This window comes from Cololabis saira, chromosome 2 (genome assembly GCF_033807715.1).
Source record: "Cololabis saira isolate AMF1-May2022 chromosome 2, fColSai1.1, whole genome shotgun sequence".
NCBI lineage: Eukaryota > Metazoa > Chordata > Actinopteri > Beloniformes > Belonidae > Cololabis > Cololabis saira.
The window spans coordinates 20025867-20043822 of NC_084588.1; the positions used below are offsets into that span (position 1 = coordinate 20025867).

At 41.6% G+C, this 17956-nt stretch overlaps 1 protein-coding gene across 1 annotated transcript; it reads right to left on the bottom strand.

Moving 5' to 3' along the window:
• Positions 1-1245: 1245 nt before the first annotated feature.
• On the bottom strand, positions 1246-12003 carry skor1a (SKI family transcriptional corepressor 1a). The gene is made up of 8 exons (XM_061734819.1): positions 11795-12003; positions 8830-10600; positions 8343-8382; positions 8178-8249; positions 7962-8024; positions 6730-6804; positions 6479-6553; positions 1246-2442 (listed from the first exon to the last, which is right to left on the bottom strand). Exons 2-8 carry the CDS (start codon positions 10588-10590, stop codon positions 2345-2347), a joined length of 2184 nt encoding a protein of 727 aa, XP_061590803.1. The 5' UTR covers positions 10591-10600; positions 11795-12003; the 3' UTR covers positions 1246-2344.
• Between the last annotated feature and the right edge of the window lie 5953 nt (positions 12004-17956).

Here is a 17956-nt window from a genome sequence, read left to right on the forward strand (position 1 = left end):
TGTCTTCAGACTCATATGAGGCTCAATTCACACTTAGTTTTGGATGGTTTTAGAAAGGGGGGAAGTAAACCCTTTGAGGAGAAATCTGCTCCCATTAGGCACCACAGGAAGTCAGAGGAAATGGCACGCAACGACAAATAAAGACATGCAAAACCTCCTCAAACTGAAACAAACAAACACTGAGAGATGCAAAACAACTACAGACAGATGTGAACCAACACAAAATATGAACAAAGTGACATAGAAATGCAGCAGCCATAGAAAGAGGGAGAAAACCCCCCACACAAGGGCTCAAAATGATCAGAGACAAGCACAACATCCACTGACAGATGACAAGAGGACATGAGATCACTGGGATGACACACAACAACCACACACACACACACACACACACACACACACACACACACACACACACACACACACACAGGATTTTTTTAACACTAGATGGAAAAATATGTGTAACAATAAAAAAAAAAATGCATGCAAAATGACCATGAGGCAATTGTAAAGTGTTTTAGTGTTACTACGGATACAAACCTCAAAACGAGTTCAGATGTGCACCTAATAACTGCAGACATGTAATCATGATCAAAACAACCACCAAAAAGCAAAAAAATACAACAATAAGAAATTAGAGAAATTAAAAACGGAGGCACAGGGTTATTAAGAGATCACACACACACAAAAAATCACAAGGACACAATATAAGCACAAGTTGGATAATCGATCTGTACTCATCAGCACACATCAGTCTCAATGAGGTTGTGCGTGTCATTACATGACCAAATAAAGACGCAGCAAAGCAGTCAATCATCCCACTCCAGCTCGGTTTGTGCTCGTCTTCCGGACCTTGTTAGGATTCAGAGGGAATATGTTTTGCCACAGAGGGCAATTACGCTCACTGAAAATTAACATTCATCGTGCATCGCTGACATTATGTGAGTATCTGTCTCAGAATGAGGCATCCAGGGACCACGAGGCGCGTAATCAATATCTATTAGTCCTCCCATCAGAAGAATTAGATTTCACTATCGGATCAGCCTGTTCCCCAGGCTCCACGTCAAACATTATAAGATGACTGGACATTGCCGAGCACTGGTGTGGCTCCCCCGGTGAAAGAGATCATGTTGAGCTCAAACACAAAAGAGGGAAACGTGATCCGTCCCAGCAGGCTGTAGTTCCGCTGGCGGCCAGCAGGGGTCAGGCTCGGGTCAGATATACAAGCGGAGAGCAGCTTTCACCTTTTATTAATGTTGACATGAGTACATACAGAAATGAGAAAAATGATGCATGATTTGAATCAGAGTCAAGTATTTACTCTTCTCAGAACTGCTCTTTGTGTGTTTTTTTTTCGTGTAAATTACAAACTAAGTTCAACCACTGACAGAAAATGTGCTCTTCTCTCTGTTTACAGTACATATCTTTGATTCAGTCTTTTTCTTAAAAAAAGGACCACCAGATGGCATAAGTTTTGGTTCAGTCTGCTATGACAGATGCCAGTGAAGCCATACAAAACCCACTGAAACAGAAAAGATGTGTTTAAGCTTTCATTGCGAACCATACATGACATCTTCAAATGATTACTGTTAAACTGTGACTCCCAAGCTTTCGTTCTGCGAGAGAGAAATCTTTTATTGTTTTGTGTCAAACCTGAAAGGCTGCTGGAGTAAGTGCTCGTATAGTCTTAATGTGTTGTATTTAAAAAAACAAAAGCGCTTTTGATAAAAAGAATTTGGTCAAATTTAGAAATGTTGCCCATTTAAAGTGCTTAACAACATACACAGTGATACAAACGATCTAAACAAGAAATGAAACCAAACACAGATAAATATGTAAAAATTCAACATATTCAAACAAGCAACCAAATCTAAATCATAACATTCATTTTAAACTTAATATCACAATTATACAAGCAATTGCACATTGTCACATGATAAATATATATACGTATATAGTGTAGCTTTTTTTTTCTTTTCAGAAGAGCAAAAGAGCAGACAGCTTTGATTCGGTGAGACTCCTTGGTTTGAGCTTTGCAGCTTTAGATAAATAATCCTGTGATTCACAGCTTTAAGTCAACTTCGTGTGTACCTGAATCCAGATCTCTTTAACATGAGATGTCAGTTCTTTTGGGGGAGAGGACGCTGCCAAAACCGTCCTCCTCCGCGTCTCCGCTGGAGTGCCAGAATCAGCAGTGTATCTGTACAGCAGGGTAGGTAGGTGGTCCTTGGGTTACAGGTCAACACTTGAGAGATATCGAGACAGATCTTTGTGTGTATACATTTTAAATCTTCTTTTTTTTCTCTTTTTTTTGGCTGTGCTGGGTGCAGGGTGGGTCCGGTTTCTAGGGAGGCAGCAGCGGGGGTTTGAAGGTGCAGACTCCGGTGCACTGACGAGGCGTGAGCATCTTGCAGGAAAAATGGTGAAGGGCGTCATGAGCTTCTGGGGAGGAACAAGTCCATCAGTGAGAACATGCAAACAAATGCACACATCGTCTCCAAACAATTATAGCTGATGTAACCAAGAATCTTTTTCCGTTTGTTTTTAGCACAATATTGTACATAAAAAAAAGAAATGCTCATATTCCTGCATGTAAGGTGGAATTTTCAATATACATTTCTGCATGAATTTGACACAGATTTTAACACCAGAACCACAAACAAATGAAAAAGCCTTCAACTTTGGGATGTTTGAGGGATTTCCTTTCTTGGATCTTCCTCAGATTCATCTACAACATCTCTATTGGATTAAAGGAACATTCTGGAGTTACATTGACCGTATCTATTATCAAATGATAAAGCACTTCCATTTGGTACCAGAATAATGGGGATCAAAGCACGTCTAAGTGAGGATTGCTTTTGTGTTTGCAACACAATTACAATTAATGTTATGGCTTAAGGCAATTGAGCTACGTCAAAATAAATTGTTATTTTAAGCCTCTCACAAGTCTCAAAAATGTTACTCCACTGAAGTGATAATAGGGATAGGGTTTCAGCAGAAAAACCGAGGTAAACGGAACTTTGTGTACAAAAAGTGTATTAAAAGGACTGTTTCTGCAGGCATCTCCTTGTGGTCGCTGCCATCTCATCATAAAGTTCACCAGGAATGTCGCAGAAAGTCTTTCCATCAAACTCGAACTCTCCTTAAAATGCAGTAATAGATCAGTAACACCTGTTAAAGCTACAATGTTCCTTTAAGCTCAGGATTTCTAAAACACTAACACTCCTTGTTTGTAAGCATTTTTTTGTAGGAATGATGTGTGAGGGTCGTTTTCCTCTTACAAGACCACATTTCTGTTGTGGTTCAGTTCCCAAACAGATGTCCCTATATTTTACTTTAAAAAAAAGTAACAGACCTGAACAGCGTCAGAGAGGAGCCAGTTTTCAGGCTGACACATTCATATCTAAGATTGGGCCGCTTCTTTAAATGTAAACTGGACAAAGGAAACACCAGCTCAAACTTCTGTTTGGAGAAGCTTTTTTTCTGTTACTGGGAACTTGTTAACAATATGTCTAAGGTGCAATGCAGCGTATTTGATTTACATACAGTATGTACATGTACAAATATACAAATACAACTACCTGGGCTAAATAAAGCTAATTTTGAATATCTGGACAATCCTCTGCTGTCCTTTGAATCTACAATGTAGAAGCTTCTGAATGCACATAGTTCCATGTAAAATCCACTGAGAAGACGTCTAATACATTTTCTACTCAACTGCAGTGACTTTTACTAATACAAGTTATATTTTATGCGCTGTAGGCTGTTCTCTCATTCAGATTCCTCATACGAACTTAATAAAGGTCTGGGTTATCTAACGCTCAAAGGCTACAAAAGCATTTGAATTTAAACTGATATTTTACTGCACATGCAACTTATGATTTAAATTCCTTTAAAAGTTTGTGTTTCAAATGACTTTTGAAGGACCATTGTGGTGATATTTTTGGTCAAATTTATGCAGAAAAAATGTCTGGATAAGGTTCACAAACTTTGAAGAACCACTTTGTTCCTCCTGTCAGTTTCATACCATGATAACATAATCACATGATAACATATATGTCATTGTGAGCATAGAAAAATGCACTCAAAGGGTTTCAAACACATGCTAATGACTGCAGCTGATCTAAAAGATGTTCATAAGCAAACTGCAACTGAGGCTGCATGAAAGTCAGCCACAAGTCCAAGCCATCAACATGCACGACCTGCCGGTTTACAGACACCCCACTGGAATGATAACGTGGCACGAGGCGGAGATGAAACACTCTCTCCTCACAGTGGGTGAAAGGTTTTACTCTACATCCAGCAGAAGGCAGGACACCGGGGACGAGTGAGCATCAAAACCACCATTCAGCACAACGAAGATCCAGAGATTCATGCAGCAGATGATGAACCACTAAGTGTATGTCTCCGGCAGTAGTAACCGATGGTATGTACCACTAGCAGACTGAATGAGTGGCTGATATCAAGAAGTCCTAGGGGGGGCTAGAAAAGGCTGGTCTGAAAGATAACACTGACCACAGCTGTAATAAAACAAACCCTGACCAGATCCTAGATGCAGGCTGTGCAAATATGGACCCAAGACAATCCAGCACACAACAGCAGGGGGAAATCTGCAGGCCAGGACCAAGAATCTTTTCCTGGTCGGGGATACAACTGAGTGCATCTGAGTATGAACTGGAGGTCCCAGAATCGAGACTGGAGGTACCGCCAAGGGCGATGGAGAATAAAAGTGTCAAGATCTTGCGATATATCCAAAACCAGACTAATAAACTATAGTGTTGGCTTCACTAACCAGACATTGTAGTGTACTACAAATTCCAGAAAAAAGCAGCAGTGATAGAAACAGAAATCGCAAGCAACAGCACCACAAAGGAAAAGGAAGTTGGAGAAATAGCTAGGGTTGAAGGAGAGAGTAGAAGAGAGAGCAGATGCCAGGAACAACATCAGAGAGTCCTGCTGAGAAGACAGCTGTCCTGGGAGCTCTGAGAAGATCCTTCAAGCTCCCAGGCCTCTGCTCCAGGACGCTGGCCTGAAGAGACCCCTGCAGGTGTGGCTGAGTGGGGAGTTTTTTCTTTTTCTTAAATTAAACAAAGAATATATCCAACATTTCTTATGTCCTAAGTGTTTGAGTAAATCCTCTACACGTATTTATATTCTATTACAGACTCAGTAGTCATTTAAATCACATTCTTTACAAATGTGTATTTGCTAAATAAACAGTCATTTTATTGACCATCCTGCTTATATAGACATTAGCCTTTTATCACTGTAACAAAGTCAAAACTCAGACTTTCTTCATATATATTTGTCCGTGGCATTGTCTACATTTTATTTGGGGAGTTTGTTTGTTTGTTTTTTTTGCTCTAATTTGTCTATTTTCCATCAACATGTGTCTGGAAAAAGCAGTATTAAATATGATTTTTGTGCTGAGCTGTCACGGAGCAACAGAAAGAAAACTGCACATAATAAACCCTTTACCTTCACAATACTAGGGCTTAATAGGACTAATTCAGATTACCTTTTGTTGAGTTTCAGTGTTTTCTTGAGAACAGTGACTGTCTTTTTTTGTTACTTTCCCTGAAAATGCTTCACGATCAGTGTGAACAGGAGGAACAAATAATGTGGTCAATGGTGCTCTTCATGCTCATACGTGCATGTCATCATCGCCCTGAGACAGAATTGAAAAATGTGAACCTACACTTCAGCGGTGTCTCGTTGTAAACACTGATCACTGATCTCAGGAAATGTTGAATGGAAGGAAAAAAAAGTAGCACTTGCATATTTATCATTGTGGTAAAAAGTAGATGTTCCCTTTTGGACCAGATAAAATTACCTTTTAGCTTCTGCTGTATTGAATAACAAGCCTTTCTCTCTTGGTCCAACTCAAAAATAAAATGAATTAAGAATAAAACATATGATCAGAGAGAATTGAAATGGAAACAAAAACAAAAAAAAGCTATACCATTTAAGGTGCAGGAGTGTAATGTTTGCTGTTTGCCCCAGTGGTATTTAGAGTGACCCCTCTGTGTACTTGAACCCTGTATTTACACTACTGTAACGTTAAACCAATCCTTTAACGGGTGGCATTAGTTGCTGTCTACTGCATGTAACCGATACAGCACAACATAATGGTCTGTCTATTCAATTTTCCAGAGCATGATTTGGGAGAAAATAACCTTTGCAAACAAAACAATGTGGTTTCAATTCCACCTTTTGATATCTATTAATCTGCTCAACTGCAGGAGAAGAAATGTGGAGTTTGCAGGAAGACGCCTGGATTTAAATTACCAATATTTCAATATGCAAGTGTCACTTTTCCGCTCTATTTTTCTTTAGAAGCCAGTTGGTTATTTTACCTTTTTTTAATTATTATTTTATTTGAATGTGGTATAAATCTTTCCTCCATAAACATTGATCTACATCCACTTAACAGTCAGAGCTTATGTAAGGAAAATAGTGCAGCTAGAGAGAGACCAACCTCGAACAATCTGCAGCTGCTGGACCATTTCCTCTCTGTAGGACAGCTCACGCTTCATTTGATCCTGAAAATTATCTGAAGAGTACGGAAGGCCACATCAGATGGAAACTCGCTGACATTGTGGGGATAAATTTAAAGGCATATGCATGATTCCAGAGACAAAATGGACCCCTCTCGTTCAGATCTGAACAAAGACACACAATCCATCTGTCTGTTGCGTTAAAGCGCAAAAACACTCACTGTTTTCTTACCTTTTAAATGCTGAAATTCCCTCTCCAACTTCTTCCGCAGCTCTACTTGTTCCACAAGCTGCTTCTGTAGCTCCTCTGGAATTGGAAAAAAATAAATTATTATAAACATAACCAATGTGGTATCTTAAAATGAAAATCACACACACACACACACACACACACACACACACACACACACACACACACACACACACACACACACACACACACACACACACACACACACACACACACACACACACACAAACTCACAGTTCCTCTTTCCCCCTCATCAAATTCACATCATATTTTTAATTTCTGCACATATGGATTGGTTTGAGCCCAGTAAACCCACTTCAGGTGGGTTTACATCCTTGAAAACAACCATTTTGCTGCTTTTAGTTCCCTGGCTGCCACAGTAATTGCCATGCATTGCCTGGAGGTGGAGACGATAATAATGGAGTCCCAGGGTTTTTCCAAGCGTTGTAAAATAATTAGCTGCCGTGCCTCGAGGTTATGGCTCTGTTCCTTAAAATATTAATAGCCTCTAAACGATTTCCCCTTACAATAATAAGTCAAAACTCCTACATGTTGTGATTAAGTGGTTAACAACTATGGAAACACTGTAGGCCTATAAAATGCAAATTCACATTCAGATTTTGGCACGTCATCATTAGCAGGCCCTGGGCATTTAGATCCATTTCAAATGAGGTTGAAACTAAGTGTTTTATGTAAATATATTTTCCCATATTTTGAGGTGTTTAATAGTCTAACTAAACAACCCCTAAAAGGTTGAGTAAAATTTGTGTAAATAGTCAGAAATTACCCTTAATCAGAGAATACATTTTCAAAATAAAAAAAAACTAAATTATCATTATATGAAATTGACCCTTTAATGCCTGACGCACAAATAGTACATTAAAAAGCCTATTAATTTTATTTTATTATATATTGAAATTAAAAACACTCCCACTTTTTCTATTTGAAGTTTCTAAATAATAGTTTTGGAATCACTATGAAATATATATGCACATATTTTTTTTAGTAAAATGTTTTTTTAATTAGTGTGGTGAAGAAGATCTAAGAAATTCTTGTATCAAATGTGATCATCTGGCATTAGAGTTGAAATGTCACGACCAAGACAGATAAATACTCAGATTACAATAAAAAGATGAATAAATACATATAATTATCCCAAACTGCACCCTTTTTTCTGATTTATCTCTCTGTGAGCCTGAAAAAACCCGTCTTACCTTTAGCCATCTTCTCCAAATTTCGTTCATGCACGCTGATGTCAATGCGCAGAGCTCCATCAGCTGCACAAAAAACCACCAAACACCACAATTAATCCACCACCAAAAAAGTAACACGTTATTATCTTATGCCGTAAGGGTTCTAAAGAAGTACAGAAAATCAGCCAAGCAGTTAATATGGTAAAAATGAAAACGAATAAGAGGATAATTAAAAACCTTGTCTGTCCTTTAGCTCCTGAAACGACGCTGCGTTGCGTGGGTTTTGCATTTCAGACACGTGAAGAACACCTAGACAGAAGCAGAAGACACACATTTCCAGTCAAAGGACGGTGGAAAATCTGCATCGATGAGCGCGTCATGAATCGGATCAGTAATTATTACCGTTGGATCTGCCCGATGGCTTGGAAGAGGGAGTGTACACCTGTGAAACCAAGCACACGGCCGTGTTTAATAACACACACCAATTATACATCATTTGCTGCAATTCTTCACATAATTGAGGGCATTCTTCTTTTCAAAGACCCAAGCTCTTGAAATGTTTTTTGAGGAAAATTGCGTTTTTCTTTAAACATGACTGTGCGTAATCATCCGTTTGTACGCACACCGAAAAGCATTTTCATGAGAATTATTAGGTAAGTATAAATCATTGTTGCACTAGAAAATGCATGGATTTAAATGTATAGCCTAAAGGCCCATTAACAAATATGCAACTGCTTTCCTTCTCTGCTTTTTTAAAAATCCGTGGCCAGTTGATCTTGATTAAATCTTACCAGCCCTCTCCTCATAAACTTGTATCATATTTACTTCCACTGCGACAATTCAGCTCCCCCTGTGGGGATAATTAAAGTTTAATTTAATCTAATCTTACTTCATGAAGAGGGGAGCCGCTCCGCAGCTGCGTGTCCTCCGGTGATGCTGCTGCTGCTGCTGCCGGGCTGCAGGCGTCCTCCGCCCCGGGGCAGGGCGGCTCTCCCCCGGGGGAGAGCAGCCGCTCGGCCCCGGGGGAGTCCCGCACACCCCCGCCCGGGGAGACCCGCACCGGCTCCTCCTCATCCGGACCCCGGTTGGACTCCACGTCCACGTCCGGGTCCTCCTCGTCCTCCTCGTCCTCCCCGGCGCTGTCTCTGTCCGGGGAGACGGACCTGTAGCTGGAGCTGGAGCTGATCAAATCCGGGGACAGGTATCCGGGCCGGGACCCGCCATAGCAGTCCCGGTTCCCGTACAGTTTGGCCATGCTCTCCGCGTCCTTCACCACGGGCCTGAAGGCGGAGATGTAGCTGGTCCTCCTCTGGGAGGAGGACTCGTCCCCGGACCGGTCCTCGTCGGCCTGGGAGCCGGAGCCGGAGCCGGGGCCGGAGCCGGGGCCGGGGCTGCGCTCCTCCGGGTGCGCGTCTTTGGGGGTGTGCGCGCCCCGCTCGCCCTGCTCGGGTGAGCCGTGCTCGCCCTGCCGGATGCCTGAGGGCTCCGGGAGGGGTCTGGGGGGGGAGCCCGGGTAGGGTTTAGGGGAGCCCGGATAGGGCGGCATGGGCAGGCCGCCCGCCGCGGGCCAGAACACCGGGAAGGCCGGGTAGAGCGCGTCCTTGCCGGGCCAAAACACCCCGGACACGCCGGTTTTGGTCGGATCCGGCACCCCGTCGCCCTTTTTCTGACACAGGCCATACGTGGGGAAAGCATAGGGGTGGTGAGGGAACAGAGGAGGGGGGATCTTCATGCCAAAGCTCTTGCTGGGAACCGGGATCACCGGGTAGCTCCGTGCGCCACTCGCAGCCAAGCCCAGATTAGTGCTCCCCTGCTCCTCCTCGCACCGTAAAGTTTTGTGAGGGATCTCGGGGGAACTCGCTTGAGCCAGGCTGGACGAGGCCTGGGATTTTAGAGACGACATTCCCGAGCCACTCATGGGTAGAGTCCTCTTTCTGCTCCCCCCATTGAACATGGCCTTTACATCCTCCCACGCGTGGTGAATGTCCTCAGCCGAGCCCTTCTCCGTCAGTTTCAGGTGCCGTCTCCACGAGTTGAAGTTGGCCGCGTCCGGCTGCAGGTACTTGGACTCTGGCGTGCGATGGGAGTGGAAAATAAATTTGTTTGGGGAGAAATACATGTTGCAAAAGCTGCATTTGATGCACTTGGCTCTGGAGCTGTTGTATCTGGCGGGGATGAAGCTGCCTCTGCAGCCCCACGCGCAATCGTGGCACACGTCAAACGCGAAGTTTTCCGGCAGTTTGGGAGGGCTGTGCGCTCCCAGGAAGGACTTGCAGAGTCTCTCGGCCTCCCGCTTGGTGATCATGCCGCAGCGCCGGGAGGAGATGGGCATGGCCCCGGCGCGCCGCAGCAGCTCCAGCTGCACCGGCGTGCACTGCACGCAGGTGATGCCCAGGGCCACCCGCCGGTTGTGGATCTCGTTGTAGCTGTAGTTCTTCAGCAGGGTGTTGGAGATCTGCGCCAAGCAGAGCCTCTCCTTGCCGTCTATGACCAGGCAGACGATGGGCACCCCGTACAGGGAGGTCTCGCTCACTTGGTTGGGCTTGAGCGAGCTGCCGGGGCCGGGGAAGCTCTGCGCGTCCCGCTTGGAGCTCGGGGAAGAGCTGGCGTCTCGGCCCGCGTCTCGGAGATGTCCCGGCATGGACTCCATCCCTGGAAGCCTGGCAGGCAGAGAGAGAAACCTGGTTTAGAGGGCCTTCGGAAAATACGCAGAGGCAGGGTATAGTGTAATTGGGCACGTTTCAATTTGAAATAGTATCACACACACATATAAATAAATAAATATATGGACACACACACACACACACACACACACACACACACACACACACACACACACACACACACACACACACACATATATATATATATATATATATATATATATATATATATATATATATATATATATATATATATATATGTTTATTATGACGTAAAAACATGTCATGTAAATAAATACATTGTAGCTATATTAAAAATAAATAAAATAAAAATGTGTGCCAAAATGTTAAATCATTAAATGTCAAAACACATTAATTTATGAAATATTTAAAGTAGTAGTGGAAATAATAATAATAATAATAATAATAATAATAATAATAATGATAACAATGATAACAATAATAATAATAATAATAATAATAATAATAATAATAATAATAATAATAATAATAATAATAATAATAATAATAATAATAATAAACGAACCTAGTTGTTTCAGGATGTTACAGATCTAAAAATGAATTCAACTGGAGCCTTCGTTTACTATTGTCTTCTTCTGTCTATAGTGTATATATTTGATCTCTTCTCTCAGGTTGTATTCCGTCTCTCTCCGCTCCTCTTATCTTCAAATCGGCTCAGCACTTGCGGGGCAGCTACTTAGGAGCCACATAAGATCCTTATACACAAGGACAGAAGGAAAAACGCAGCCTGAGCTGCGCCAATGCGCTTACCACGGAGGAAAAGATCAACCTTAAGCTGCTTTCCTCGTAATTACGCGGATGCAGGCGTGCGTCCTCGCATTGTTAATAAAAGACTAGCCCTATATATAATTAAAGCTTCCGCGCAGATTAGCCTCGGCCAGTTGCTCAAAATTAGGTTGAAGCATGCCTATCTCACGTTCACCTGCGCATACTTACTTTTGTCTTTATGCAGCCCGCTTACACGAAAAGAGCATGTGGATTCTGTCATGCTTAATCTGAATGCACTGGTGACTGTTTAACAGTTGTTTATGAACCGAAAAAAAAACATAGAATCAAACTGTGCGCGAGTTAGCCTAAATAAAATGCAGGAATGAAAACACAGTTGAATAACCTGTAACTTTGAGACGAATCACGGATAACAACACTTACCTTCCCCCTGAGAAGAAAACACTCTTGAGCGAGGTGTGTAATGGGAAAATTCAAAACAGTTGAAGATTCAGATGCAAATTGGAGGCCCGTGTGTCCAGAGAGGGACGACAGCACCTACAAACCAATGCGATCTAACGAAGAAACTACCTCTGAAGTGGGATCTTTATTTCAGTTGATTTTGGTGTGGAGAGCAGCGCGCAGGACCTCCATCCTGTCGGAGCTCGGAGAGCTGAGTGGCGTGTAGACAGGAAGCACATGGCACCTCTCTCCCCTCCACCTCCTCCTCCCTCCCTCTCCCTGCTGTCATGCTGGTGTGTAATAGCTCTCCTCTGTCCTCCCTCCTCCCTTACACTCACACACACGCACGGCACTCTGGATACAAGACGCACAAACCTGGAGACCCGGAATTAGGCCCCTGCTGACCCCAAAATGCAGACCTTTCGGCTCTAATTAATTACGTATTATGTTAATACATAAATAAATCAACTCTGAAAATATATATATATGAAAAGACACCAAAAGGATAAAATGACAAAAGCACCAATTGTGAGGCTTAGCTCCCTCCTACTTGACATGCTCAGAATACCGGACAGATCCTTTAGATCATCAAATAAGAGTCTTCTCATACCTAGAATTCACACTAGATCTGCTCATGGTGCTTTCGGTCACTACGAGATTTTCAAGATTCAAGATTAAATCTTTATTGTCACATCATATTACTAAGTAACATGGGTAAAAATCTTGGTTGTGCAGGCTCATCATTGCAGTTAAAAAAAATATAGAGACAAAAGACAAAGTGCATAGTGCATGAACAATCTACATGATACCGTAGGTGGAATAAAAAAAAAAAAAAGAAAAATAATAAATAGTCTGTACGGTCCCATTTTCTGGAATTCCTTGCACAGGAACTAAGGTCTGCTCCAACAGTGCCCTCTTTCAAAAGCTAAAAACGTACCTTTTTGCACAGGCGTTTGAGTAAACTATGGTTGGCAGGGTGATCGCACTTTTGTCAAAATGGAATTATTGTTGTTTTTCTCTTGACATACTTTTGTCTGTTTCTGTTATTGTAAACCTGTAATTGTATTTGTTTGTTTTTTATGTATTTGAGCACATTGGGTCCATGCTCATCGTGTGAAATGTGCTTTATAAATAAATGTGCCTTGCCTTGCCTTGTCTCCCCCGTCTCTTGTCCATCCCCTCTCTCTCCTCCAGACCCCCCGCTGGGGGTCGGTCAGGGTCCGAGTGAGCGTGCACGGATGTGTGTGTAAGGATGAGAGTTTGCAGCCGTGCACACGTGTTGTTTTATTTCCCCCGCAGTTGCAGCAGCCGCGGCCCCGCGGAGGACATGCAGCGGGGCCCACAAAGGGCCCGCGCTCATTCATCAAGTTACAGCACCATCTGCTCGGCTTCCACGACGGGCTCGGCCAGGGAAGGGAAGGGAAGCAGGCTGCTAAAGCCTAAATTGTGGTTCTGCGTTAAATCGACGCAGAGTCTACGGCGTAGTGCGTCGTAGGTTCTGCGTTGGTGTAACGCGGGACCGTAAATCAGCCTTTAATCAGCGCACACGCAGGTGTCTGGGCTGTTTGCATGTCAATAATAGCATCTCTCCAGAAATGACATCGAGACCTGAACCACTTGGAGCGTAATTTAACACCAGATATGATAAGAGCAAAACATAAAATGGGAATAATGACGCTTCATGTCCAAATCACGTGGCTTTTAAACTAAAGCCTGAACTCACCTTCCTTTGGGTACCATGGATGCAGGATTAAAAGATGATGATGCAGTTTGTGAAGAGCAGCCACAATTGCCAATGAAAGTGAAAAAATGATAAATCTTATTCTTTAAGTATTTACAAGTCAACAAAATATTTATGGAGAAATTTTAAGAAGCTCAAGTGTCATTTAGTTCTTCAAGAAAGTGTAGCCTTCATCTCAAAAATGTCCTATAAATACACATAATAACAAAGACACATCAGGGATTCATAGACACAATATTATTTCATGATATATTACACGGTTTTTGTCACCAAAACAAGTATAAAAGAAAGCAAAAACAGCCCTAATATTATGAATTCTTCAACTTAACAGCACAGTGCAACTATATCTGGGTTCATGATGAACATTTTCCCCATTTCATTCCTTTTGAAACATCTTTCATAGTATCAATATGTACAGCTTTCATTGTAGTCATCACAGATCTCAAATTAAAGTGCATTATTCAAAGTTACACTCCAGTAGCCAGAGATTAAAAAGTACTTATGTGTCTCCAACAAATAAAAACTGATAATATTAAGGCACAATGAAGTGATTCACATTATGTTTTCCGCTGCCAAAGTCATTTGAGTCCAAAAGTGTTGATCGTCTCAATGATCTCACATTCTGCCTTCAAATGAGTATTAATCTACTAATTTCTATGAACAAATTGCAATATTTACTGTTGTGTCAGACATGCAGCTACAGCATAAAAATGTTACAAGATGTTACTTAAAGGTTTTAAATGAATGTCTTTGAGAGTGCTTCGATAAAACTACCACAGAGATACAAAAGCTCCCTTTTCAACCATTTCTTCAGACTTCATAGCAGCAGGTTTTAGGGGATGGAGTTGACCTGACTCCACCTTTTTTCCTCTGCAGTCTGTAATTAAAAAAATAATAATTTTGTGTTATAAATACAGCAAATGTAGCATGATGTTAAAATCTTCTGGGTAACTGTATTCTGGTCCGTTAGTTTACAGATGCGAATGTAGTTTACAGATGCGAATGTAAATGGCTCACTGAATTAAATATTTTCACACTCAGGCTCCCTAAACTAAACAGGGGTTACATTGTGACTTCAAAACCTCAAACACACTCACTCAGCCACATGAAATATCATTTAAACATGTATTATCAGATTGTTCACCTTTGCTTGTGAACAGCAGAAGAAAGCAGAGTATTTACACTAAACGCTTGTATGGACAGCAGGACTAAATGTAGATGTTCTGCTGACAACTAATGTTTTTAAGATCTCAACTTCTGGTTACATGATGAGGTCAACAAGTAACATTTCCCACATTTGCATCCATCTCCATCCATAACGCAACGTTTTATGTTACTTTCAGCACTGATGATGGTCTGAAGATGTGGGTGGATTTACATGTAGATCCTTGGCTCTTTCAGTGGCTCATGATGTGGTTCTGCACTTTTACCGAGCAAAAAGAGAGGAATAGTGGCCCAAATGTGCCAGTCTGCATTGCGAAACGCAGCACAAACCCAGGCAGGGGTCTAGTGGGAACAGGGCCGATCGCTTTTCTTCTTCTTTGTCTTCCGTGCTTTGATGGATGACTTGTGTTTATATTCATCATAGAGTTTTACGTCAAAGGTCAAATTAGGTTGAATATTGCAGTTAGTTTTCCATATTACTTGTGTGGCTGTGCATTTACTTTCGTCACAAGTGAAGGAAGCTGTTGTAACAGATGTTTCCACAGCTCAAAAGAGCTGCAGTTACTCTGTATACAAAGACCTTTAAAGGGCCTTCAGTCCTGCAACATCCTGCCAGTCTCCAGCTCAACACCCATCCTTCACAAGTTCTTGTAAACCATCTGACTCCCACGGCAAAATGTAACATTCTCATGAGAACTTATAGATTTATTTCCCATGAAGATTTTTTTTAAGTTTTTGTTCTTTTTTCTTTCTCCCTGCCATTTTACATTATAATAACTGCATATTCACAGTTTTCATGTGATGTCATATAACAAGAGCAACGCACCCTGTCCTAACTGTCCGCCAGCTCAGGAAGACAGTCCTTCTGTATTCACAAAAATGATAGACAGCTGTTGTGTCACAAATCGTCGAGGATACAGCCAGGTCTTTGTCTTCAAATTTGTACTCAAAAATTCAATGTGTACCCAAATGTTTCCTGTCACCAACGTTTTCTTTTTCCATGGTTTCATTTTAGCTTCTAGATATTTTAATTAAGTAACTTGATAACTGTTAGTGTTACACTCTTAAATCCTGTGGAAACGGGGGTACTTAGGATTGCTAACATGAGCCTTATTAACTAATACTCACTTTTGTTTTTACAGTGAACATTTGTTTGGTCTTCACCTCCCAGGGTACAGCATCAGGAAGCTGTTAAGATGGAAAATAGACATAACCATCAGTATTTTAATATGCTTTCATCAAGCTCTGGAAGAGACCTGCCCAAGCCAAAACACCATGGCAGGTGCGGTGTTTGGATCGCAAGTCCCCAAAACGTCTAGTTTGAGCTTGTATTGTTTTTTATGTGTTGGGAAGTGATCCAGATATCTGTGGCCTGAAACTGACCTGCTTCTTTTGGAAATCTGGTTCAAGTCTCCATCTAGGACTAGTGTCTAACCCTCCAGACTGTCATGTGACTGAAAACGATGAATAGGAACACTGTGCACCAACATTTACCGCACCAACTCCTTTGATAAAGTTTGAATGAAGTTCAAACTTGTTTCTCTGGTGTGACAAATGACAGGGAACATCACCTTCCACCTTGTCCACCCCCTTCTGAGCATTTTTATTTTAACATATTTCACTTTTGAGGCAGTTCTATCCAAACACAGAACCAATATGACAATTTTACATAGGAAAGCACAGACATTATATGTTTCTGGAGCCTTTAAAATATAATAATGTTGCAGTTTTGGAGCATGGAGGACAGACTGTACTGTGGTTTTGTCTGTTGAAGCATCACTCGTGTGAGTTCACTATCCTCACACACAACAACGTCACATTTTGAACGATGACACTATGTTGTTTTCTATTTTCTGCTGAGACGAAGCTACATAAAAAGGGCTTTAATCTCCTGCTCTCAGTGGTGTGTTTGTGCATGAAGCGTATGATGAGTGACAGATCTGAGTGTATGACTTATCATCAGTGTGTGTGCAGCCTGAGCTCGCCTCTTTTACCTCCCTGCAATATTGATGCTGAACTTGATCCTCAGCGCATCCTCTCATCTTTCACCATCAAGAGGCTTCCCCCCCTGCACCCCCTCCCCGCCAATAATCACAATTTTATACTGTAATTATTCCTCTCCTTTTAATTATTTAGACGGCCAACCTGAATGGAGCCTTTGTCGCTGCGTATTTCTGTGGGAAATGTGAGCTGACGTGTCTGCAGATCAGCAGCGAGGAGTTTTTAATTAGACATTTCAGCGGTAATTTTAGGCGAGCTCTTTATTATTACTGTTGGATACAAATTACCAGGCCTCATTGATATGCGCTCAATTGTTCCAACAAACCTTTAACCTGAAATATTAATGCGCTTCAGCTTTAAGTCATTAGAAATCCCAATTCACCAGGTGAACCTGATGGATTATTTACCACAATGTGAGATGGGGCTCTTTTTTTCCTTTAAATAACTGTTTGATTTGCAGTTTACACATTTTAGCTTTGCTTATTTCTGCCTGTTAGACTGAACATTTAGTCACAAATATCTACAATCGGAAAACATGGAAATGTATTATAGAAATATTATAGCTAAGCTGTGCTTCATACCTCTTAATTACTCTGAATCCAAGATGTAAGTCTGGTTGTTTTGTTTTGATGTTTATCATCTTATTTCATCAGATCAATATGACAATCATTTTAAAGCTCAGATAAGAGTATCAGCAGAGCATGATTGACAGAAGAGTGCGAAGATGACTTCTCTCTCGTCCTAGTGCAGAGAGGGTCATTGGAAGCACTGGGCTGCAACTTACACTCTTAAATCCTGTGGAAACGGGTACTTATGATTGCTCGCATGATTTTTTTTCAGTCTTTCTCCTCTTTCTAGTCTTCAGCCCATCTATTTCTTTTATTTTTCTCCCATTCATTCATCACTTCATGTGAGAGCATGAAGGGGGTTTTGCACACCATTTTTGTGGATACTTGAACGCACTCACAGGTAAATGTCTTAATTATTTCTGCTGGAAGGATGCTACTTTTAAAGGCCCTCCTCTGTGAGGAACTGATGAGGATGGATGGACTTTTACTTCTTCAGACTATTTTTGGCCTCTCTTGCTGAACTGAGAGGTGATGATGAACCCTGTTGCACTTTTGAATGTGCTGTTTTAGAAAAATCATATATACATTTACAGACAAGTGACACTAATGTAGTTTGTCTGCTGATTAGGCAGCTCTAACATAGAGCTTACGTCTGATCCATTTTTAAAT

Bases quoted from the DNA above. Each gene is read 5' to 3' on its own strand.
- skor1a (XM_061734819.1), bottom strand. From the start codon at position 10,590: ATGGAGTCCATGCCGGGACATCTCCGAGACGCGGGCCGAGACGCCAGC. The intron at 8,383-8,829 runs GTAAGATTAGAT...TTGGTTTCACAG, and splicing joins GCGGCTCCCCTCTTCATGAA to GTGTACACTCCCTCTTCCAA. The intron at 8,025-8,177 runs GTTTTTAATTAT...TTTTTTGTGCAG, and splicing joins GGAGCTAAAGGACAGACAAG to CTGATGGAGCTCTGCGCATT.